Raw genomic sequence first — 27,305 nt, forward strand, 5'->3', positions numbered from 1 at the left:
ATTCTTTGGTCAAAATAGCGCGGGATAGTTTGCCAATACTAGACTGGTGACCAGCTTTTGCTTTCAAATAAAAATCGACTGTCTTAAAGGTTTCCATTTCCACTAATTTTCTTGCTTAAAAAGCAAATGGATTTGGCATCAAGCAAAGCTTATATGAACCATTTCCAAAACAATTCGGGCATGGTTGTTGTTTTAACAAAACATGAAATATTATATAGGGATTGAGCGGTGTTTTTATTGCGTTTACGGTGGTATGAGCGCAAAGCTATACAGACATATTCTATATAGCGTGGTAGTACTCCGCTCAGCCTTTTTTCTCTGCATTTACGCTAATTTTTACGCAGTCAGAGTTTACTAAGCTGTAGAAGGGGGATATGTAAATATGATAGTGTACCCCTACCCTTCAAAGTATTTATATAAATCGGCCAGTTTTAGTGATGTATTCTGATACACAATGTAATGGATAATATACACAATGTAATAGATAATATACACAATGTAATAGATAATATACACAATGTTATAGATAATATACACAATGTAAAAGATAATATACACAATGTAATAGATAATATACACAATGTAAAAGATAATATACACAATGAAATAGATAATATACACAATGTAATAGATAATATACACAATGTAATAGATAATATACACAATGTAATAGATAATATACACAATGTAATAGATAATATACACAATGTAAAAGATAATATACACAATGTAATAGATAATATACACATTGTAATAGATACAAATGTGTTTTTTCATCATAATCATGACAACCGTGCAATAAGGTTTTATCATTTCAATGGTCACGGGATTTATATAGCTAATGAGTTAGTTTATGAGTTTAACCCGGAATCGTTAACAATTGGACGTACAGCGAGGAAATGCTTTAATGTTTCATCCCCAAGATTATAAGTACATATTAGGGAATCTCGCAATGATCACATGATAGATCCGAGGTAAAACATAAGCTGGTACAGCCTGATATTGATCGACAACCGTCATTTACAAAGGTATTTGTTGTATACAAGGTTCAGCTTTAATACTATCAAAATAGCTTATGGGATATATCAAAATTTAATATTATCAAAAAGGAGCATGGATATTGGGTATGACGTTTCCTTTCCTAGTGAATAACAATGATTCAGCTCGTGTAGGGTATGATATTATTTACTCAAAGTACTTATATTTGACAGGTTTTCTGAAATTCTATTGGCACAACATCATTTTTACCTTTCGACAAATAGAGAGACCCAAGTAAGTAATAGAAAATTGTTTTCTATGATGGCTGATATGTGCCATTTCGCAGCGACTGAACGAGATTACGAAAAAGTAACGCGGTGGTCGAGTATCCGAAACAAATCAAGATGCAATAGCTATCGCCGTATTATCTGGATTTTGACAATCTGCTTTATTCTTGTAAATTGTAAATATGAATATAGATTTTCAGTCTAATGCTGTAAAACGCTTCTTTTCTGCGAACTTTGCTGGTAATGTCGATCTTACTACTTTTTTTTTGAGAACACAGCTACAATAGCTAATCGTGTGCTAAATCATGTACAAGGATGTCCGATACACAAAGGTAAACTGGGTTTGTTGTCTATGGCATTGACCAATCAACAAATCTAGAACCTATATAAATATTACTTGCTATTGAAATAGTTTGTACAAACACCAAGGTGTTTGCGAGATTAGCTATGGTTTTACCTGTGTTTCTTTTGAAAATGGAACACTCTTGTATTCACAAAGGCCTATCAGCTCTTCCTAATAAACCAAACTGGTTGGTTCGTTTACAACGAGAATAAGTAGAAACTTAAAAAAGAATCTACATCAAAACAGGGAACAGGTACGAAATAATACTTTCTATGGGTTACTACATGACATTTACAAAGGTACTCGTATACTTTAATTCTAAAAATACATTTTAGATTTTAACTTTCAGTGCTCCAAACTCACCTACCCTATGTAACAACAGACCATTCAGAGGTACACGTGTCAAGGTTGTTTTGGTATTTATAATCAATTCTCAGGTAAAATATTGATAGCAGTACCTTTCAGACAAATGGATAAACAACTTGTTTTTATTCTTATAATGATGCTAGTTCCAGAAATGGCTCTGGATTTTTTTGAAGGGAATACAAATTTTGCCATTGGATTTGCTAATATTGGGCAATGTATAGGTGACATGCACAGATAGTACATGTATCTTAAACATTATTATGTAAAGAATCCAAGTATGTACAAACTGATTCAATTATCAAGCACACAAAATATGAAAGTAGTATATAATCTTGGAAAATATATTGGTTATGTACAGAAGAAGGTTGTTGTCAGCTTACGTCCATAATTTCATATACTCTCTCTCTCTCTCTATAATACTATGTCAATCATTATGTTGGTATGAATGTATATGGTGTGTATGTGAATTAGTGAAATCTGATTGAAATCATAAGTATGTACTATGTATCAACAGTCATCAACGGGATTAGATATGATTTCAGTTAGATTTACTGTGGTATGAACAGTTAATGTGTTCGTGTATGTAAATGTTGTATTATGTCTTATGTAATTGTGATGAGTTAAAAAACTTAAGCAAATAAAGAATCTGAAAACCTCACCAGCAAAACCTGTTTGGAAGCCAGAATAGTGTCTGCGGTCAAGCATGACGGTGTTACAATACATGTAGGATTCACTGAGAGCGTTGTCTCAATGGCCCTAGGCATATACGACCATGTGTGTTACCGTAGCGTAGTCGCTTCGTAAGAAGCCCCGGGTTTTATAAATACGAACGGAGATTTTATGTCAGAAGTGTGATCATGAACCTTAACCCGTTCGTAAGACATTTTTAAATCGTTTGTACGACTTGAACTTTTTTCCTCAAAAAATGGCACAAGCAAGCTTTCGAAGCGTACTTTTCAACTCTAACTTACAGAAAAAGTGAGAGTAAAAAACCCACACATTGTGAGTCCCCATACTTCCCAATTCGAACATACAGAAAAAGTGAGTAAAAAAACACACCTTGTGAGTCACCATACTTCTCACCTCGATCATACAGAAAAGGTGAGTAAACAAAACCCATCTGTACCTGTATTAGTATATCTCAGTCATGGAATCTTAATCGGCTCAAAACTAATTATACAATTTACCATTATATTTTCTTTAATTAAATGACCTCCATCAACCCACGGTGTTCATTACCTATATAATGTCATTTTTTACCAAATTATAATCACCCACCCCCCCCCCCCCCCCCCCCCCCCCCCCCCCCCCAAAAAAAAAGTCTGCAAATGTTCTATGTACACACAAGGGAAAATCCAAATACAAGTAGACTGTTACAAATTCTCAGGTCCCTGTGATTCCCATATTATCTTTAAAATGTATATCTTAATGTGTTATTTTGTATCAGGAAAGGGCTTCTGAAGATTATAGACTTTACCAGGAAGAAATACAAAATGTACTTATCCTCTGTCAGAGACCTATATACTCTGTCCTCTGTACAGGGTGTACTCGATGCATAGGGTCAAGGTCAACATACATGCGCACCCGCACCCTGTCATGTCATGCTACACACTGTGCTGTCGTCACTTGGTGAAGGTTCGCCGATTATATCTTAATACATGTAGGAATTATATTTCGTGTATATCAGCATATGAAGTTCAATAGTAGCTATTATATATCCCATATATGTATAGACGTCACGAATAGTTGTCAACATTATGTAATGTTATACTGATGTTTTGTACCCAGGTGAATTCCCCGGAATAAGAACCAGACAGCCGTCTCGTGTCTGTTTGTCCGTATGATCTATGGCTTTACATATCCACCAAGCGTTCCGTGATCACATGTCTATACAGTGCTAGGTGCGACATGCATGGTTAGTTTCCTATTGTAAACAACCTTATGTACAGTATACCCGAATCGAGTTAGCGGAAGAGTGTAACTATCTTTATGTCGGAACAGGGTATTGCTACAGTGTTTTAACTTAGAGGAATTCAACAACAAACAACAATAGCAGTTGGTAAGTATGAATGTCCTGTGTCATCGTCACTCCATGTATCTTTATTTGTCGGTTGCTGATTTGTTTGAGGTTGAAATCTAGCTCGACTGGACTTTCACGGCCATAGGCATAGGCGACGCGCGGGGCCGGACAGCTCTTTGGTTCTGACATCGGGACAGTGGCAGTCCTCTTTAACATGTTTAAGGTTCATTTGAATAGCAAATCCAGTGATATTTTACAAACATAAAAAATACTATTCTGGTGCAAAGGAACATAAGTAACTTGACCAATTGTTAATATATATTATGGCTATCCATATGTCTTGATTTTTACATTTAATCTGATAAGCTATCTGTAAATTTCGGCAAAATATGCGTAAAATGCAAGTTTCAGGAGAACAAAGAAAGTACTTGTGAATCAGACCAATTGCAAAAAATAACCATGTCGTTATGTTTACAAGTGTCAATAGCAGAAAGTGCGAGCGTTTGTTTGACCAGATTTGACTTTATAAAAACATAAACGTTGATTCTCTTTTGACCTTGAAATGCAGATGGCGGCTATTTACATGAAGCTCAACCATGTCATTTTTATCAATCAAACGTGCTTTGTTAATGCAATTTAGTCTCGTTCGGTTTCTAGAGTGATCGTTTCATGAAAGGGAACATTTATTTCATTATCACTACAATTTCAGATATGTTGGTATTAACATTAGTCTGTATCCTTAATAGTGTTTCTATATTCTAAGTAATTCTGCGTAAGACAATGAAATTAATCGTAATGTCTAATAAGTGAATAAAACATTGGTCTAAAATATGAAAAAAATACCTCTCAGTACTCTAAAAGCGTTGTTTGGTTCCAAAGGGATAGATGCATATATATTACATATTACAAATGTTGCGTATTTCAAATCAAGCGCTGAATTGAGTAGTAAATGATAAGGAGAAGCAACCGAAGGCTTCCTAGTAGGGAGCGTGGGTTGGGAGTTAGTTCCGTTGAGTAGGGAGCGTGGGTGGGGAGTTAGTCCCTGTGAGTAGGGAGCGTGGGTTGGGAGTTAGTCCCCGTGAGTAGGGAGCGTGGGTTGAGAGTAAGTCCCCGTGAGTAGGGAGCGTGGGTTGGGAGTTAGTCCCCGTGAGTAGGGTGCGTGGAAGGGGAGTTAGTCACCGTGAGTAGGGAGCGTGGGTTGAGAGTAAGTCCCCGTGAGTAGGGAGCGTGGGTTGGGAGTTAGTCCCCGTGAGTAGGGAGCGTGGGTTGGGAGTTAGTCCCCGTGAGTAGGGAGCGTGGGTTGGGAGTTAGTCCCCGTGAGTAGGGAGCGTGGGTTGGGAGTTAGTCCCCGTGAGTAGGGAGCGTGGGTTGGGAGTTAGTCCCCGTGAGTAGGGAGCGTGGGTTGGGAGTTAGTCCCCGTGAGTAGGGAGCGTGGGTTGGGAGTTAGTCCCCGTGAGTAGGGAGCGTGGGTTGGGAGTTAGTCACTGTGAGAAGGGAGCGTGGGTTGGGAGTTAGTCCCCGTGAGTAGGGAGCGTGGGAGGGGAGTTAGTCCCCGTGAGTAGGGAGCGTGGGTTGTGAGTAAGTCCCTGTGAGTAGGGAGCCTGGGTTGGGAGTTAGTCCCTGTGAGTAGGGAGCGTGGGTTGGGAGTTAGTCTCTGTGAGTAGGGAGCGTGGGTTGAGAGTAAGTCTCCGTGAGTAGGGAGCGTGGGTTGGGAGTTAGTTCCGTTGAGTAGGGAGCGTGGGTGGGGAGTTAGTCCCTGTGAATAGGGAGCGTGGGTTGGGAGTTAGTCCCCGTGAGTAGGGAGCGTGGGTTGGGAGTTAGTCCCCGTGAGTAGGGAGCGTGGGTTGGGAGTTAGTCCCCGTGAGTAGGGAGCGTGGGTTGGGAGTTAGTCCCCGTGAGTAGGGAGCGTGGGTTGGGAGTTAGTCTCTGTGAGTAGGGAGCGTGGGTTGAGAGTAAGTCTCCGTGAGTAGGGAGCGTGGGTTGGGAGTTAGTTCCGTTGAGTAGGGAGCGTGGGTTGAGAGTAAGTCCCTGTGAGTAGGGAGCGTGGGTTGAGAGTAAGTCTCCGTGAGTAGGGAGCGTGGGTTGGGAGTTAGTTCCGTTGAGTAGGGAGCGTGGGTTGAGAGTAAGTCCCCGTGAATAGGGAGCGTGGGTTGGGAGTTAGTCCCCGTGAGTAGGGAGCGTGGGTTGGGAGCGTGGGTTGGGAGTTAGTCCCCGTGAGTAGGGAGCGTGGGTTGGGAGTTAGTCCCCGTGAGTAGGGAGCGTGGGTTGGGAGTTAGTCCCTGTGAATAGGGAGAAAGGTTGGGAGTTAGTCCCCGTGAATAGGGAGCGTGGGTTGGGAGTTAGTCCCCGTGAGTAGGGAGCGTGGGTTGGGAGTTAGTCCCCGTGAGTAGGGAGCGTGGGTTGGGAGTTAGTTCCGTTGAGTAGGGAGCGTGGGTTGGGAGTTAGTCCTTGTGAGTAGGGAGCGTGGGTTGGGAGTTAGTCCCCGTGAGTAGGGAGCGTGGGTTGAGAGTAAGTCCCCGTGAATAGGGAGCGTGGGTTGGGAGTTAGTCCCCGTGAGTAGGGAGCGTGGGTTGGGAGTTAGTCCCCGTGAGTAGGGAGCGTGGGTTGGGAGTTAGTCCCCGTGAGTAGGGAGCGTGGGTTGAGAGTAAGTCCCCGTGAATAGGGAGCGTGGGTTGGGAGTTAGTCCCCGTGAGTAGGGAGCGTGGGTTGGGAGTTAGTCCCCGTGAGTAGGGAGCGTGGGTTGGGAGTTAGTCCCCGTGAGTAGGGAGCGTGGGTTGGGAGTTAGTCCCCGTGAGTAGGGAGCGTGGGTGGGGAGTTAGTCTCTGTGAGTAGGGAGCGTGGGTGGGGAGTTAGTCCTCGTGAGTAGGGTGCGTGGGTGGGGAGTTAGTTCATGTGAGTGTTTTACAGATAAAATGTACATTGTGTACATGTTGACAAGCTTTTGACATTTAAGCCGTAGAGTAGACGAATGTTAAAGTAATAGTTGTTGTTTAAAGACCTGAAATATAGCCCGAAGATATTGTAAATACTCCAAGCAAGACCGGCTATCTCTATAGCTACTGCTAGTTCCTATATATAACATAATATATAACATAACACCGCGTGCTGTCGAACTTTTCTCTTCTTTATGAATTATTTCGTCCGTAGGGATATCTTAGTTTATAATATTGTTGACATCATATCGCTCCAAAACTTTTACAGTTGTGTGATCGCACAACGTTTCAAAAACATCGTGCAGACACCGTGCACACATCGTGCAGACATCGTACCGCACAACTGTGCGATGTAAACCGCACAGCTAACGATAGGGTTATAAATATTACGAAATAACCAATTGTACGAAAACATATACCAAAAAAAACCCACAAAAATAATGATATAAGATGGTCGCTAATATATACTGCTGCATAACAATTGTTTTCATTCATGAAACACATTATGACCTGGTTTTTTTTGCCATTAAAGTACCGTTATTTTGTCTCGCAACTATTCGTGATGTTTTCGACGGCCTGGTGATACATGTATATATACATGTAGTACGTGTATATACATCTACATGTATAGGATGGTAGACGGACTCCACTACGATTATACTTAATACATTAATTACATATAATATGTATTTTTAAACAAAAAAAGAAATGTTTCTATTCAAAACAAGTCGTTTTAACTGTTATATTCCCGCCGAATATATACATTTCTTCACTTTTTCTAGATCCAGAGGTGTCTTCGACGAAGTCAGAACAAATTATATAAAGTTCTTTAAAATTATTTAGATAACTTATTTAATTTTACATCGGTATTTAGTTTCATTCCTGTTAATTATTGCATATATTTCAATAAAATATGGTAATGAGCTGTCTCGTAAAATGTTAATCGTTGTATATCTTTTACAATCGTTCCACACGTTTAATAATTAGATGATGCATTCCTCATTTTATATCTACCACGATACCTATCGCACATGTACCGTTCCAATCGCCCATCGTGCGCACATTTTCCTGCACGATCCGTATCGATCGCACATATCGCTCATCGTGCAGACATTGTGTAGACATCGTGAGCACATCGCACATCGTGGAACGTTGTGCGATCACAAAACTGTACTTCTATTTCAATATTTATTCATACCATCTGTACACCGCCTAAGCTGTTTTTCTAATTAACTACAGTAGGCCGTCGGCGAATTAGTTATCGACCGAAGGCATCATTAACACAAACATTTATAACAATATTGTTCGTTGTTTATCTACTAAACTTGCGTTGTTCCATGATCTATGTACAGGCGTCTGCTTTCGGTTAGTATTGATAGAAAAAAATATTAGGCCATAAATATACTATATTTTTCTATCAATACTAACCAGAAGCAGACGCCTGTGATCTGTGGCTGTGTGTGATTAACGGGGCGTATTACCTCGAAAATTCGTCAATCTACACGTCTTTACTGTCGTTATTACTACAGTACATGTACATGGCCAATTAGATTTCAATTTCCTGTCGTAGTTGACTGTGCTGAATGTATGTTATATATGTATAATTCGCATCCTTGTAAATATATACATTGCGATCCATGTATTTATATCATCTAATAGACGATTTGTCACTATGGTCATGTTAGAGTATCCGACCGACCATAACTGCGCCTTTGAAACTTTCTTTTTAAGAAGGTGGATGTGACGCAGTGGTATAAGATGCGTGTATTTCTGGCTAGGCGAGTAGGAAGTGTAGAAGTTTGTTTTCGGCTTTGATCTCGACATAAAGAGTTTCTTTGGCACGATATTAAAGGTTTAAGAACTTTTAACCTTATTTTTCGGCATAGCCGTATAATATTCTTTTGGCCCCGGATATGACGCGACAGGTGGCGTTACTGGTCAAGATGAAGTATGTGATTGGTCAATGTAGCGGTAAATGCAAAATGCAGATATGCAGTTAAAACGGAACGAAGTTAAGATTGAATGCATGCTGAATAAATGGATGTATCTTTTCAAATGACACATTGATGGAATTATATTCCTGATTCAAATGCAGTCTTATTATCACCAATATGATTCAAACTGATATAGTTTTGTTATCAGTTCGCTGATTTATTTCACCAGCAGTTTTACACTATAACCACCAGCATTGAAACTATGCCGTTTATCTTTTTTAAAGATATTTCTTGTTTTTCTTCTCATTTTTGAAATAATTCATATTCAAATTATCTTTTTCTGGTTCGTGCTAAGACTCCGTTTTCTAGCCAATATGGCAGCCACGTTCCCAGCAAAATAGATGTGTCTGTATCTTTGAGAATGCTACTTGAAACATTAAGTACTGTTTCCATTTGATATAGAGGAGGTTACTATTCCTAGTTTCTTACTCCTTTATAAACCTGATGGAAAATAAGGTAGTTTTGCCTTATTGGATTTTTCTCAGGTTGAACCTATTTTCGGTATTTTAAAATTTTAAATTTTTTTCCCTGTTTATGCACGCTTAGTACCTCAGTTGTGTATTTGTATTGTTATATACCTTTATTTCCAACACTTTCCTACTTCTGTGTCACCCACGACATGGTGGCTCTTTAGTATAACAATACGCCATTGTGTTCGGCCTCTTATTTTAATCGCCAAGTAATTGTGCCGATATAAACCCGTGTTCTGTGGACGCTAGCCTGACAATCTGTCAGGGTTCCATACGCAAACTAATACCACACCTTTTGACAGAAAACAAAACACAGGCGCGGGTATAACAATATGATCGAAAGTTACAAATGATTCCCTTACCACGCTTATTTTCTCACATACAGAACACATGGGGTATACGGTCGACCTGTTGACTTACATTCCATACTTACAGCATATCTGTAACATTGACATTTGGTTTTAAAATCTAGTCGGTAAAACAGATTGCACATTGAGTTTATCTCATAACTTTGTGCGAGTGCAGTTTTTAAGATTTTGAATCTTGTAATGGCGCGTGTACAGGGGTGATAATGGGGTTATACAGGTAAAGCATTGGCCGCTTCCTAAAAGTGGAAGCTGATACAAACGAAGTTAGCTTTCTGTCGGCAGTCTTGGTTAGTATTTGTCATTAGACGATGCACTATAGTTGTAAAAACGTTACGTGTCGGAGAAGGAAAAGGAGGACAAAAGTAGATACGACAGTGCTATTGTAAGCTAGAATATCCGAAATTATCTGTAAATGTGTGTCCAATTGGTGTCACCAGAAGCAGATAGTAGCGGAAAAGGTCACTCGCATGTTAAAGTAAAGTCAGTGTGTGTCGCGGTAATTTGATATGAATACTGAATTAACGCTCGCATGAACATTTGAACTCTTGTTGTTTTTCAGTGTAATATTGACTTTATATATTGAACAATGAGAACACTCGGATAAAGAAATATCCGGCCCAATCCCAAGCCCAAGAAAATTCAGTCGAGGTACACATGTCAGCATTTATCATACCATTCCCACCGACATATATCAGATATAATTTGACACCGTTGTGGAAACGTTTCAGACGCGAACGTGATAACTAAAGTAGCAACTGGGTTAACAAAGACGTTTTAGGTATTTTTGAGGGTTTTGAGTTCGAAACCATGGCGCAATCGAAAGACATAAAAAAACCCATCTCAAACGCACCAGGCATAGTGTTTTTAACAACAAGGCGAAAGTATTGACATATATGTCTCTGCTTTGCCAGAGTTTTAACTAGCCTGTGAGGTGACAGTAAATATGTTACCGTCTGAATTGTACTCAAAGATGTACAAGGAGTCAAAACTCCTTGTAAAGGAACATTAGCGGTGTTCAACAAAAGACCAATCAGACCTGTTGAGAAAAGGAAGTGCATAATCAAAAACCCTTAGAACAAGAGAAAATTCATGTTTGAGTTTGTGGTTATACAGAAAGAATTAAACGCTATTTTTAGGTTAAAAGCGATCCAAGAAATGAATTTTGTAAAAGTCAACACAAATGCGATCAAGGAGGGACCCAGAAAAATACACTAGACAGATTGTTAATTGGCTACTAATTCGGAACATCAGCTATAGCAAAAACACTTCCGAACGTGTTCCAAGGGGCAGGAAAACTTGAAGGCAAGTGACATTCTCAAATAGATTAATACCCTCAGTGAGGCAACACATACAAGAAAGTGAAAGATAATGTGAAAAAGGAATAATATATATCTCACTCGTACATGTCTCAACTTATTGGATATCTTCTCTAGTCGTAGTATCGAAACCGTCCGAGAGTATGTATCGATCCACAACCATTATACAAGGCTCTGACGAGGAACATTATCGACGATACTCTTCTAGATCTATAAACTATTTACAGTCGTCGAGGCCAGTTATGGTTTCTTGTATGGTAGATGAACAAAGCAGCCTGAAAGTCAGGTGTTTACTAGGAATGGTAAAATACATATGTTTGCCCCGTGCCGCTCCGAGACTACTGTACTGTTACAACAGCTGTTGAATGACGACATTGAGTTCGTACTGTACGTCAACGTACACGGCTGCGCATTTGAGAACATTAAGACAATTCTATGAGGTACATCTGTAAAGTATTTTGACCTATCGGAAGGAGCTGTTCTTGAATGTGATAAATACCATTCGAGTACGGGAGCATGTCTACTAATAGAGAGTCATCCGATCTGTTATGCATCTAAAGCTTTGTCAATAACCATAGAAATCTATGCTATAATCGTATAATCGATTTTGAGATAAAGACTTCGGTTTCCTTATAAAGTAGGTATTCTCTACTGTTGTTTTTACCGTAGATGTCGGTAGTTGGTCATGCTGATTGTCGCGTCATCTACTAACATTTTGAGGCAATTTTTATATGCGGTTATGAAAGCACCAAAGTAACAGCGTCTGATCAAAAATGACCTTAATCATAACCCGTTTGTAATTTTCTGTAATAGTAGTCATCAGTTTTGTCAATATATACCAATATGCCTTCTTTGATGCGAGTGGAATCATTCAGTGTTTACAAAATTGCCATAGACATTTCATTCACGCAATGAAAAATAAAAAATGAAAACAAATAAAAGAAGTAATGGAAACAATTGGGCGACATCTTCGAAGTCCTTAATCCTTTATTATAAATGAGATGATATAATGACCGGTGACGCAGGGGTAACGGACTCGGCTTTCATCTAGCCACACCAAGGGAGCCGTTCTATTGATCAGTAAAAATAATATTGGAGTCCAGTATCGGCGATCGATCATCGTATTATATAATTTATATTGATACCTGACACTGAACTCAAATATTATGTTTAATGATTAGTTAAACATACAATGCGCATGTTGTATTAATCCAGATATTTATTTTGTGATCAATAGAAACGAGGTCCTGTCCTATTAATGTAAGAGTAGGGAACCTGAAGTTGTCATTAACAATTGAAACAGTCCTCACAACTATTGTACACAGACTAGGCGGTGTAACGCTGAAAATGAACCCCTTGGAAATTGATCGTTTAGTTTTCAACGTTGAATATGAACCCTGAATTCTGTTGAAAATGTGTCGTGTCGTTGAAAAAATACAGCTTAAAAGGTTAATTGTCAGCGGATTTTGTGTAAACAAAATGAGGTCAAGGACGGTGCCTACGAATGATGGGACCATTCACAAGGGTTTTTGAAGTGTTATGCCAATGAAATGCCTCCCCTGTATTCGCTAGTGTGATACACCACCTGGTTACATTATACTGACAACGGAGGAAACACTATTACCATTAACTTTAAAGCTGAATGTCAAGCAGACAACAACGAGTTTATAGACTTTGCCTTGTCTCGAAGCCTTCCTCAAAGGGACAGCCTCAACCAAAAGTCGAAACTGAGAAAGTGTCAATGAAGACATATGGACAAAAAAATGTTTAGAGAGAAGACATGATAATGTGCCATCAATCAGCATCAGAAATGCTATGTGCGCGAATAATTATGCCGTCACGAATTTGTCAAATGTGATGTCAATAAAAAAGTGAAGGACTGATAGAATCTATTACATCTCTGTCGAGGGCTGATATTCTGTTACAAACTACCTCAATATTAGTCCCTCGTTTACATAAAGCATAAAAAAAATCTTAGGCATGTCCGTTGTATTTACCCCGAGAGGATGTCCTTTATAAACATTTGTATACATTCAGAACCTCGATATAATGGTATGAGACAACCTAAGTTTCGGCATTGATTACCGATTGTTTATTACCAAATAGGTTCGATTATTTCAGGTATTTAATGAATAATAAGATAGCGAGTCTTCTACAGAATAACAATAACGTCTACTGCCCTATATTCTTCCCAAAATCTTCCTTCCGCTGACTGACTGTGAATGGAATCCCGCTGATTGGATGATCCAATGGAATCCCGCTGATTGGATGATCCAATGGAATCCCGCTGATTGGATGATCCAATGGAATCCCGCTGATTGGATGATCCAATAAAAGGCTGAGATACTTGGAAGTATCCTGCTGATCTACGTCCATAGTTAGATGGGCTGACCTTATTTATAAAGGTAGTCAGTAGTCTTTTATAAAGATACGGTGAATATAAGCTGCTACCCGGGTTAGATTTGCGAGAATTGTAAGACACCCTAAATCTGTCCAGCTTCATATTTGATATACATCTTGACCAATATAGAACACAGATTACCTTATGTATTTCTGACAAAACCATTGTTGAAATGTAATTTGTTTGTTAACTGTTCAAACTTCAAAATTATTTATTTCAACTTTATTTATTTACTTCTCTTTACAAAAATATAACAGTTTGATTGGATCGATAGTGTAGGCAGTCATCAATGTTACACGTGCGCATGGGCAGAATAAGTATTTGTCCCGAACAAACTACAATCTGGGTCAACACTAATTGTGCGTCTTAAGCCCCGTAACAATACCTTACACATAAGGGTGAGCCTATCGATTCAGTACTGTACTGGTTTAGAATACTATTGTACAATTTTGCTGTTTAAAATTGATCTGGCACGATATTTACCACCTTTATTAGACTAAATAACTTTTATTAGACTAAATAACCAAACATTTTTCATATACATTGTATTGCAGCATTTCTTGTGTCAAATTCATATTAACTATAGCCACACCAGGTTTACGTCAGTATTTGTATATGTATGTCAGTATAAATGTATAGTATAAATGTATTCCATTCAAATTTTTATCGAATGGATTTGGCATCACACAGCATATCACTTTAATAAAGTAATGGTATTGTATTGAAAAACTATGACGGGTTTCGGTAATGACACTTCATCATGGCCTCCGACTGTATGAATACATTGATATCTTAATTTTGATTTGTATACATTCAGAGAAGTCAGAGAAAGGATATATGTAACACAGAAGTTATACCATAAGATGGAAGTTATTGATAGACTTGTATTCTGGACGCATTTTGTCAGCACTGGTGTCTATGTTTCAAATGTAATCCTAGATTGTATGCTCCAGGATAATTTTGCGTTGTTTTCACGGGATTTTGTTCTGTATGTTTTAAGAACGCTTTTAATGACCTAAACCTATTGCCAGCATCCAAAATGACATTCCTGATGTCGGTTTGGACAAGCGAAGTGGTTGGAATACACTGACCACAACAAAATAAGGCCGTTTGAATATAGCTCGTGGGAGGATCCGGCACTTAAGGATCATTGGATTATAGATTTTAGGCGAAGTATTGGTTAGACTACTTTAAATTTCCGCTTGGATCACAATTCGTTATAGGAGCAGGGTTCAAAACTCGCATCCTGATCGACATCAATATGTGCATGTATCTCAATACACAAAAATTGTATTTATAATTATTATTACAATTGTAGTATAACTTCGTTTCCAGGTCTACAGTAGCCTTCGTCGTGGTCAGTGAGATGAGACGAAACAAAACAGCACTGGTCCTTATAGGACTGGGTATCGGGCTGTCTATTCTCGTAACAATTCTAAACAAAGAGGGGAATACATCGACTTTACAAGGTAGGTGTTACTACGGTGTCTTCCCACTCAGCCAACATATCCTATTTTAACATTGGGGGTAGGAACAATAGAGAACAATAGGCACTAATTACAGGTAAGTTATAGCCTGTTTTGGAGAAGTACTTGATTCTCAGGTTACCTGTGTTACCTGTATTACCTGTGCTACATGCTGTTATCAGTTTGTAGATAATGTATACTAAATGTATATGTATCACAAATACTTTTATTATATTAAAAAATCAAAATAAAATAACTCAAATTTTCATAAATTACTGAAAATAATTCATTTTTCTATATCTTTCATTGTTAAAAATTTCACACTTTATCATAATTATTATGTTTTATAAATAAAACAGAAAATACGTTTGTTCAATTTTAACCTTTACATTGAAAGGTCACATTATTAATACGTTTAAGTCAACGTTACCTGTTTCATTGTAATATATAACAGGTATATATAATGTACTTAAGAGAAAACGATTAAAAACAGAAGACTTTAAATCACATTTCAATAGTTCAAGTAAAACAAATCATGTATGATAGTGAAACTGATTGAATAATAAAGAACAAATCAGTATAATCCTAGAAAGCACGGATAAAGTTCACAATATCACCAAAGTCAATTAATCATATCGGCGGTTCTCATATATGCAGTCTTCACATACGAAATTATTCACGTAATAAATAGTTCAATCTTATTATTACAAAGAAATACTAGTCTATATAATTGTCACTTCCTTTAACACGAGTATATGGTAATCATAACCCTTGCAAGTTCAAGTTGCTTTATGAAATTGAATGTTAAATTACGCTTGTATATAATGTTTAGAATACACAAGTTCAATTTCTCAAAGTATATCATAAACACTTAGGTCCCTTTATGAAATTGAATGTTAATGTTCAGGAAACAGGAAGTGTTCAGAGAAAAATAACTAATGGATCTGGTAAAATGATTGGACCAAGGTGTATACTGTTTATTGTAATTTTGAGGGAATAACAATTGGTTGTTTTTGTGTTGGTTACATACACATACTCTTGTAAACAGTTTTGACTACATATCATTGAAGTTTATGCCGTTAACTCTTTATGTGATTTTAACAGAATGCACCTTTATTTTTGTTGAAACAATAATTCCATTTGTAAGAATTAGTTGCTAATGATAAGATAGTTATCATATCTATGGAAAGGGGAAAAAGAACAAGGGACAAAATGATTGAAAGTACACTGTATATCATTGTTACCTGTATATGGTGCATTTTTAATTATGAAAGATTTTTCCGTTATTTCATTTTTGAAGTGTTGTGTACTATCATTATTAATATAAGTAATAAATTATCAGTATATGTATTCTGTTATTAATACGTACACATGAATGTATATTTTTAAAGGTATTCTTAAACATTTTCATCACTTTTATTGTTAGTCACCTTTGAGTCCCATGTATACGTATACTGAAACAGACTATACCTACATTTTCCACAGGTAAACTCAGGTAATGTTTATATAGCAAAAACAACATGTTGGCTGAGTGGGAATGAACCGTTACTACTGTAGGCATTCACACTTAGCTTATTTACGACAAGGAGGGTAACATCACTGTTGCCTTCAGATATCTTACATCTAATATCGCTACTTGGACCGTATCCACAGAAATAATCAATTCTAAGTGTGGACCATGTTACAGACCTGCTTTTATCATGTTATTTTCTTAAATGTTTGGCCATTTGGCAAAATGTGGAAAGATGCATTTTTCAGGAGAATCTGTACACCCCGTGTGGATCACAGGCGCTTGCATAGAAAATATGACTTTCAATTTGTTTTTGATATGACAGTGGTATGTGTAATCTGTTAAGCTTAACAGATTACACATACCACTGTCAATTTATTTTTTTGAAAATCACATTTTCTATGCAAGCGCCTGTGGTGTGGATCACACAAACCAACCATGCCGCACTGTAAGTGTATATAGGATGTAACAGGGGCATTAGTCTGATCAACTATCTCGGAATAAGAGTAAACACATTGGATTTATTTGGAACTTGAACAGGAAGTTGTTTGTGTGTAACAGATTCGATCCACACGAGCTGCTCAAGTTATCCAGAAAAAAATGAATGTTTTGTCAAACTTAACGAACAGCTTTGCAAATTACATGTCAGAAGCAAGGCTCATAGTTACACATATCAATTTCTGCACCATTTCACCAGAGTAGCGATTTACAGGCTTGTTAAAATATCCCAGGATATAACATTATTTACAGGCTTGTTAAAATATCCCAGGATATAACATTTAGATCCCCTTAATGAAGACTATCAATATATGTACCCATGGTCGGTAACCAACGGCCCTGATGGTCATGGGCAGAGACCGTGGGACGATTGGCACAGAGAATCTCGTTTTTGCTTTAAAAATAGCAACCACTAAGATAAAACCATACATATTTAACTTTGGACCTCTTTCTATGTGAAACCTATTTTAGTGGTCCTCGTCAAGGGGGCCGCTACCAAACATACAATAGATGTCCTACTATTGATCAATGGGCAGTTTTAACACTCATATTGTTTTTTTCACAATAGTGTCAATGTATCATTTTTGAAAGTCATTAAAATTATGTATTTGAAGCAGTTAGTAGGTATCGAAAGGTAATTCTTGGAGACTGCCGTTTCTTTAGTGGAACCTAAACCGCTAAGAAAGCGATCTTCTAATTATTCAAAATTCGATGAAAAATGTACCAATCGTCCCATAATCGCTGTCCGTGAGCGTCAGGACTGCGGGTTACAGACGATGACATGTGCTATAGCAATGCTGAAATAATGTTGCAATGATATTCATTACGGGACATATCTCATGCCTGAAAAATGTGTGACAAATTTTAGCCATTTTTAACCAACTTTATGTTGGGATTGCTAATTTTTGATTTACTCAACAAAAAGAAAGATATCAGATTTATTTTAGATTAAGATTTGTTTATATATAATTATATGGATTATACAGTTTGCCCAATTTACCCCATACACTTAAGTTTAACCGAGTGCATCCAAGCATAACAAACTTGGCCCGGTATTGGCGCACGTGCATTATGCCTGTTTAGTGTCATTTCCTACTCTTGTTATCATTTTCGTTCATTTTCGTAGACGGTTGTCTAAAGAGACGGGAGAAAGGACTATATGATGATTTCTGAAATTACCCAATTACACAAAATTAAATTTCTTGTGACAAGTTTTTGACAAACTCAGACGCCCAACGGAAGTCCTGGGTAAGGCCTACTTATGGTGACAAACCCGAGAGTGGACAGGCATATACTGATTACTTTATCAAGTATAGGACTGCTTTTGGCGGTGACATTGAAGCACAACTCTAAAGGTCATCAATATTTTGACATTTCTGCCCTAGATTGCCCTACCTTTCTACACTTCTGACCACTTGTCCGGTGTATTGACGTGTTGTTTGTACAATCCAAGACGAAATCATTCTACCAAGTAATGGCCGTGTTTGTTAATCAGATGTAAACTACTGGTGAAGGTGTCAACAATGTTTACATTATGGAAGTGAATTGTATGTGGATTTAAATTTAACTTGGAAGATATTTCTCGTTGTGGAATCCAAACACTAATACTAATTTCTATATCAATAGACCAGAGAGCTTTTTATTTTATTGTAGTACCTGTACTATTTGGACAATGGGGCAATAATAGTAATATGTATATTGCAGGTATTTTATTTAGGCAATTATCATACCTGGTCCAAAAGGTCCCAGACCATGTAAACTCACTGCACCATGGACCTCTTAAACAATTTATAGACATATGCGTTCTTGCACTAGGCCTATTTACTAACATTAGGGAGGTACATAGCCACGTGGAATCTGACATCCATCGTGACACTCAACCATTTTCTAAACTGGGCCAATGCTGCTCCTCTTGTTACAGTATATTTACAACTTTAATCCTCTCGGACCTTAACTAATATATAGTGAAATTTCCCCTTCCTTGTTTGTATTCTTCTCTGCTAGGCTAACCTTCGTCTGTCCGTGCGTTTTTAAATATAGATTAATCTGTGTATCTAAAACGCTAACTTCTCTATTTTATGAACTTGACGTAAGGGAGGTTACCAAACATTATTTACTATGCGGTATCTTAGTCCATGTTGAAGCAATATTTACGTACTATCTCGTTTACCATCATCACCATTATTATTATTACAATGTTATTATACAATCTATGTATGCAGTCCATTATACTGCCCAAGGGAGAGGGCTTATACTTGTATAGGTTTTGCTTGTTGTCCAATACCCATTGATTCAATTAAATAAAATCTTTGTGAAATTAAATGAAAAAGGTCTACATATATATCTAAAGAAGCCTAATCATGTGACTCTTATACAATAGTACTTCGTTTTACGAACACATTATAAATATGATATTTTCAAGAGAATTCGTTTTTACTTGTAAATATTTGGTAAAATCTGTGTATCACATGTTTTGATACATCTGTCAATTAAGAAATGGTACGGAAGCCCATTGGTGCAAAACGGAATCTTAAAAAATATTATTGCGCATATGCGCAATATTTTGAACAATTAAACGCTCTTTAAATTGTATTTATTGTTAGTATAAATGCAATCTGGGTGACTGATATTGCGTCTAATTGTTATCTTTACACTAACATAATATAAAAATCTGGCTTTCTTGAATAGATACGCATTTGTAAATCAAATAACTTTCTGTGACGATATTGAATATAGCGCCAAAATGACTTCATAGTAACGCAATTGTTCGCAATCATTGTCCTCGCTGCGTTTGGTTCATTCGTAGCGCTTAGCGAAGCATTTCTATGACTTTGATCAAAATGGCGTAATAATTACGTCATATGATCTTGACAGCATCTATCCGTTCATAGATGGAGCCCAGATTAACAATGAGGCAATAGGAAACTGTGACGCATAATGTAAATATTCGCGAATATACGCAATATTTAGTATTACGTATATTGCCAAAGGATTCTTTTTTTAGATTTCAATTACCACCAATAGGCTTCAGTTATAAATGGTGACACATGCAAGCTGGTAGAAGTCGATGATTTAATCGATTTTGTGAGAATATTTATATCATACACCACGATATGTAGTAATATCTTTATTTTTGTCACATTTGTATTTTTATTCAGATGCGTCGTTGAGTGGAAGTTTGTTGCGTGACTGGTCACCGCAAAACAAAACAGAAGGAAAGGTAAATATACATTATATAGTCCATTACAACAAACACGATATTCTCTCCCTTTCAGGACACATAATCATACCTGTTTCAATTCACATAATTATTCCCCGTATTCACTGAAACGGGGGATGTTAATTTGGGTTTGCGCGTCCGTCCCTCCGTCTGCCTGTCTGTCTGTCTGTCTGTCTGTCACACTTCGTTTCCATGTAATAACGGCAACAATATTATCAGTTTTCTTGAAACTTAGTAACAACATTAAATGCCTAAACGACTCGGCCAGGTTCGATCACCACTTTCCGCGAGCGTTATTTGGCTAAGTTATGGCCCCTTGATTGACAAAAAATGTATTTTTTTTACGTTTCCGTGCAATAACAGCAAACAAATATCATCAGATTTTCTTGAAACTTAGTACTTAAACAACATTAAATACCTAAATGGCTCAGATGAGTTTGATCACCACTTTTCGCGGATGTTATTTGGCAGAGTTATGACCCCTTGGTTAACGAATAATGTCATTTAGTGGTGGAAATATTATCGAGCTAGTTCTCTTCAATCTTTATACCCTCTTTATACCCCCCCCCCCCCCCCCAAAAAAAAACCCCAACAACAACAACAAAACAATTACCTTGTTATACCTGTTTCAGTGACACATCAATAATATTCTGCCACACGTACATGTATACCATTCTGTCCAATGAAAGACACTCAGGTGTCAAACAAATATTCTGTTTTATGAGGGGCCATGTATGTGTCACAAATATCATTCTGTCCTATGAAAGACACCCAGGTGTCAAACAAATATTCTGTTTTATGAGGGGCCATGTATGTGTCACAAATATCATTTCTCCTATGAAGTGCCACTCAGGTGTTACAGATATTCTGTCCTACGAAGTGCCACTCAGGTGTCACACAAATATCATTCTGTCCTTTGAATCACCACTAAAGTATCAGACAAATATCATTTTCTCCTGTCCATGTCTTCATTTAAACTCGTTCAATTCGATTTGATAAACGGCATATCTGGACGCTTCTTCATTTCACCCAAGTCAAGATTAGCCTAAAACTTCTGAAATGAATAAATGCAATTTATGAATAATTAGTAATATATTGTACAGTGTCATCTATTCCTCTTTTGTGGCGCCCATTGTGTCGGCGGCGGCGGCGGCGTCGTTGTCCATACAGAGGCTGCCGTGCGATAACTCAAGTTCCATTTGGCCGGTGAAACTTGAACTCTATGCATAACTTCCTTACCGAAAATGCTTGCTTGGAATTGTTTTCGGGTCCAAAGATCAAATTCAAGGTCACAGTTACTAAAACTAGTGATATTATTTGTGATAACTCAAGTTTCCTTGGGCAGATCAAACCCTAACTTCATGCAGATCTTCCTTACAAACAGTACTTCCTTGGGATTGCTTTTCAGATCCGAAGGTCGAAGGTCAAGGTAACTATTACTAAATATAGAGAATTCGTGATAGCTCGAGTTCTCTTTAGGTGCTCATTTACCGAAAGTTCCTGCTCTGAATTGATGAATTCCGAGGATATTTGAGTGATGCTGGTCATACTTACTTTTAGCATTATTTCTTTAAGTGAAAATTCTATCTATTTTTTCGTAATAATTCAACTTGCTGCGCAGGCGGCGATACAGCCACTTTCGTGGGATTCTTGTGTCACCATAGGAACACTATTTAAGTTGAAATGATGACAATACATTTCTCTTTTCATGAATCACCTTAGTTTTAAATTGTTGGAATCTTGCTTCCGTTCTATTTGTGTAACATCACACGTATGTATGTGTTTCAGGAGAGAATCACTTCTACTTCCGCAGAGCTCGAGAATATTGAGAGAGTACAACGTCTCCGCCAGGGATGTAAACTTGGTCATAATAGAAAAACGATCGGAAGTCAACACTTAGACTATCTTATTGTTGACGAGAAATACAAAACGGTATTTTGTTACATTCCTAAGATTTCCTGTTCGCAATGGAAGACGATATTCATAACTTTGTCGGGAAAAGTTAATTCCAGTAAGTTGAATTTTGGAAACGTCCATACTAAATATCAGGGTGTAATGAAATTCCTACGCATGTATTCACTGAAGGAACAACGACAGATACTTAACAAATACAAGAAATACATTGTGGTAAGAAACCCACTCGAAAGACTTTTGTCAGCCTATAGAAATAAGTTAGCTGGAAAAGGAATACATGACTATACTTTTCGGAAAACTGGACAGGAAATCGTAAAACGGTATAGAGTGAATGCAACCCGTGAATCTCTTCAGAATGGAGATGATGTGACATTTTTAGAATTCGTGAGATACATCACTGACGTGAAAACGAGACATTTTAACGACCACTGGGAAAGGTATACCAAGTTATGTCGTCCATGTCTCGTTAAATACGACTTTGTTGGAAAATATGAGACTTTAAATAGAGATGCTGATTATATTCTCAAGGATATTGGAGTACCACCTCAAATTAGATTCCCTAGAAGATCGGAAAAATACAGTACTGTAGAGACAAAGAAAACATTTGAGACGTTTTATTCACAGATTCCAGCTGAATATATACAAAAATTATGGAATGTATATCGAGCTGATTTCGATCTCTTTGGGTATTCGTTATCCGATCATTTGAACGTAACCTCAATTGCCGAAGCGACTTTATTATGATTTTTGCCTATCTTAGTGTAAGTATGTCCCTGTGGACTTGGCATTGTCTCGCAGAAATTCATAAAAAAGGTCCATGTGTATTTGATTTCATTTTAATGTAGTCTATTCTATCTGGGATATCCTAGGTACATGTATAACAAACTTACTGACACATGTAAATAATAATAATCATAATTTGTTTATTAATTACAAACTGTTGGCTCATGTGTTTGATGTGACATAGTCATGTCATTTTCAAGTTTAATTTGCCAAATTAGATATGAACCAAACAACTGGTCCTGAAATTCTTTTGTAATTCAAATATATTAAAGCAACAGGTATATATGTATGTAAACAAAGTTTCTACCACAATAGCTGAGTGTTATTCAACTCCCAAGGCATGAAATAATCATGACAACAGCTAAAAAAAATTCAGTTTATACCACACGTGGCATGAACTCTAAATGCGTTTTGATTGGTTGACACGGTGAAATTTGACCGGGACTATTTTTTAAGCACGTGATTCAATGCTATTTGATTGGCACTTGAAGGCCGCTTCACGATGTCTCGGATATCATAACGCACAAGATGTAGTTCGCAGTTGGTTTTGTTGTTTACTTGAAAGCATTTATATCCTTCTATCGATTTGAAAGAATAATTTACTAATTATTTGTTATGATTTGTAATATTTACAGATATTTCCAATATTGTAAATTTTGCATATCAATTAGCGGCATTTCAATTGAGGTCATATCCTTACACCACACCTGATTTTGTGAAAAGAACACGCGTTGACACAAACCAGGCCAATTCATCATTAAAATAGGTAACACAAACTCTTGGTTAATTACATAGTATTTCTTTCACTCTCGTTAGTTATTTTTTTGCAAAGTTACAAAACTCACTCGCTAAAAGTCGTGTTTTTGTAATTTTTGAAAAATAACTGACTCGAGTGAAAGAAATACCATACACAACAACCTTTTGTAACATATATTTAACCACGTTTAGCTGGAAGAAAAATATGGAACTTTCCGTTTGCCGACTTATTTATGAAGTTATGTTTCGAAGGATCGTATCATATTTGATCCGTTTGAATTCTTTGCTGATCATGTCATTAACGGGCTAGTTATATACAACAATCGCCGTTGTATATAGATACAATCAAAACTGCCTCATAAACCCCGTTTTTAGCGATTTCCTGTCTTCAGCAACCTTTTTTATCCTCTCGATGTATCTTGCTATATTTTTAACTGTTTCAAGCGACTCCCTGTCTTACGGTACTAGCGACCATGTTTTTATCACCGCTTCAACCTGTGTTTAGCGACTTCGTTTACAGCCGAAACCGGAAATAGAATAAAAACCGTTGAAACAGGAAGTAAGTGAGTTGTGTGTACAAAATGGCTAGGGTGTCAGTTTCTGTGTTCGATAGCGATAGGTTTGATATGGCCTTAAAGAGAGAGTTTAACACTTGGGCAAAACGCGGAGGCTGTCAAACTAACAGATGCTGGTAGACTAGCTTTTAAGGTTGTCGATGAGTTTTTTGGTGTTGGTAAAACGCAAATCAAAAATTTACGAAAGCGAAAAGCAGACTTTGAAAACAATGTTACTTTGGAATCCTAAAGAAAACGACATGTAACAGGAAAAACATGCTTTTTAAATCAGTCAAATATCAAATTTGTTTTGATCAGTTCAATGTATTTACTTTTTAAGAGAGTACATAGTAAACATGATAAAGATACAGTGCTATAGGTCCTTGTCTGTACCTCAGACTATGAACATAAAACATTAACCTGCGTTAAGTGACCACCTGTCTCATGTGACCTTTTTGACCGGTTCCCTTTTAAAGCCACATAAGACAGGTTCGACAATATTTATTTTTTATTTGGCATGACGTATTTTTGTGATAGAAAAGTTACCGCACGAGATTTGTCTGATCTTCAGAATTAACGTATAGAATAAGATGCATATAAAATGAATGCACAAGGACGTAGCACGAATTCAAAATCCACGGTCCATATTTTTATATTGTGAAATGTGTTACAACAATGAGAGTTATCAAAGTGTTTCATTTATTGAGTTGCGTGTTCAGTAATAGTAATCAAAGCGTTTTATTAGATCACCTGAGACAAATCGTCTTTTGACCGTCGTCGTCCGTTGTGTGTCGTTCGTTGTGCGTCGTCTGTTAGTAAACAATTTACATTTAAGACTTCTTCTCAATAAACAAGAGGCCTAGAGACCTGATATTAGGCATAACATGTTGGGGGTAAAGGGCTATCAAGATTGTTCAAATGTCAGAAGAGTCAGATATGCGAAAACATTTGAAGGACTATTTTTCAATAACCAAGAGGCCTAGAGACCTGATATCGGGCCTATAGCATGCTAGAATAAAGGTCTATCAAGATTATTCAAATGAATACTAATAAGTGACATTGACCTTCATTCAAGGTCACATGTGTCAAATATACTAAAACTTTAAACCGACTTATTGTCACTAACCAAGAAGCCTATAAACCTGATATTGGGTCAATAGCATGCTGAGGTAAAGGGCTATACCGATGTTTCAAATGAATGAGCATGACCTTGACCTTCATTTACGGCCACCATGCACAAATATGCAAAAATCTTTTAAACGTCTTCTTGAGGCAACACACTTAGAAACCTGATGATCATCTTGACTCAAATTTAAGGTCAAGGGAATCAAATCTACCAAAATATATCAAACCAGGAGACCGTTAAGGCCCATTGGCCTCTTCTTTATTGAGTATGTATGTTACAGTAATGGTAGTCAATGTTTTTTTTATATTTATCGAATGTGTGTGTTAAATGTTTGTAAATTATTCTAGTGTTATATTCCACTTGTCAATTGATATTTGTATTTTGTAGATATACATTATTGTGATTTAATATTTTTTTTGTATTTGAATTATGTGATTACTGAGACTGAATACTGTAGCAACATGTATCATCCCCGTGGTTTACCTGTTACCATACCATCGATTCAATACTACGCATCGTGATGGAGGATTAATATTTTATCTCATTTCATGCATTGTGCATTGTAATGCAACATGCTAGAAATAACATAAAATTGTTATCAGATTTGTCAGTTTTTGATGCTATAAACAATCTGTATTTTTTGACATGGCCTACAAACACTACAAATGTATGTAGTTAGTATCATTCATGCGTTCAAAGCCGTTTTGTTAGAATAATGATTTTTTCCCGGTGTGCATATAAATTTGGGACTGAAGTGTTTGCTACGTTAGACATTCAGGTATATACGGTAATAAAGGAACGTGAAAAAGTAAAAAAAAAACCAATTACTTATCACCGATATTGTACATGTCAGGTGGAAAAATAAATCTGTATTTTAAATGTATTGTTAAAAAATTTACAATATTTCATATTATGATTAAACATATAAAGGTGTTTCTTATGGACTACAAAAGTAGCATACACTCTTGAGGCCATATAATTTTACCTTTCCTCGGCCTCAATACTAATCCAATGGTAATCTTACTTTCAATATATGTTTTAAATAAATAATTATATTGCAGCTGTGTGAAGCTGTCTCAACATTCAGCATACGACATTCAACATTCAGAATTTGAATTATAACTTAGACAAAGGAAAGATAACTCCTACGGTCTTATTTAGACCTTCTTTTCGATGTTAGGATTATCTCCCTTCCACAACATTATTTCCTGAGTGTAGAGTATTAGAACATAGTTTTATGTAGATTGTGCCTATGTGTCAGTAGTAATAAGTATAATAATTCGTTTATTTTCAATATTTCGATTAATGATTGGTTATTTTGGTTATTTTTCCATGCTTGGCTAAAGCGATTTGCGCAAGTATATGCCCTTTTTAGTCCCATGAGATCTTAACGTCCAATACACATAAACAATGTCTGTGGAATGTTATGTATGGCCACATACTATATATTGCCAGATGTTAAAACATAATACGGTATTTTAGTATGTTGTTATATGTTCAATGTGTGTCAATTAAACATTTCTTCATTTCCGTGTTGTCTGTTAATTAATTGCTATGAATTATAGTTACCACAAATTCTTATTTCAATACCGAAACATGGTGTCGAGAAAACTTTGTACGCCATCGAAGCAGCAATTGATGTACCACAAGTCCCCAATGTGCCTATTTGGTTGGTTTAGTTTAAATCAATTTTATTGCAGATGAAAGCAAATGGATTTGACAAAAATTATACAACTTACGTATAGTCCTTTCAGTAACAATGGTGTATATACAAAATCTGTCACGCAACAGATTATTTAAACTAATTTTGTATTTTAACGAAGACGGGGACAAAGATAAAAAGGAGAAGAATACATAAGGAACAGAAACAATATAGTATATGGAGTTTTGTAAGATGAAGAACATGTATGTGGTTTATATGGTCTTGTTGACGTAGGTACAAATGTAGACTGCTGTTCGTCACATCCTGTTCGTCACATCCTGTGTTATAGAATTTTTAAGG

The 27,305-nt window shown here is 36.9% G+C and overlaps 1 protein-coding gene across 2 annotated transcripts; it reads left to right on the top strand.

Annotated features, from left to right (window-relative positions):
• Positions 1–3,588: 3,588 nt before the first annotated feature.
• Positions 3,589–26,833, top strand: LOC117331801 (carbohydrate sulfotransferase 11-like). 2 transcript variants are annotated; one of them, XM_033890696.1, is made up of 4 exons: positions 3,589–4,033; positions 14,812–14,945; positions 20,109–20,170; positions 21,959–26,833. In XM_033890696.1, exons 2-4 carry the CDS (start codon positions 14,843–14,845, stop codon positions 22,826–22,828), a joined length of 1,035 nt encoding a protein of 344 aa, XP_033746587.1. In that variant the 5' UTR covers positions 3,589–4,033; positions 14,812–14,842; the 3' UTR covers positions 22,829–26,833. The 2 variants fall into 2 exon arrangements, with proteins under 2 accessions (XP_033746587.1, XP_033746588.1); XM_033890697.1 differs by lacking the exon at positions 3,589–4,033 and adding an exon at positions 11,735–13,480.
• The last annotated feature ends 472 nt before the right edge of the window (positions 26,834–27,305 follow it).

This window comes from Pecten maximus, chromosome 7 (genome assembly GCF_902652985.1).
Source record: "Pecten maximus chromosome 7, xPecMax1.1, whole genome shotgun sequence".
Taxonomy (NCBI): Eukaryota; Metazoa; Mollusca; class Bivalvia; order Pectinida; family Pectinidae; genus Pecten; species Pecten maximus.

Excerpts from the sequence above, each read along its gene's own strand:
- LOC117331801 (XM_033890696.1), top strand. The coding sequence starts at position 14,843 with ATGAGACGAAACAAAACAGCACTGGTCCTTATAGGACTGGGTATCGGG. Across the intron at positions 14,946-20,108 it reads GAATACATCGACTTTACAAG|ATGCGTCGTTGAGTGGAAGT; the intron begins GTAGGTGTTACT and ends ATTTTTATTCAG. Across the intron at positions 20,171-21,958 it reads AAAACAAAACAGAAGGAAAG|GAGAGAATCACTTCTACTTC; the intron begins GTAAATATACAT and ends TATGTGTTTCAG.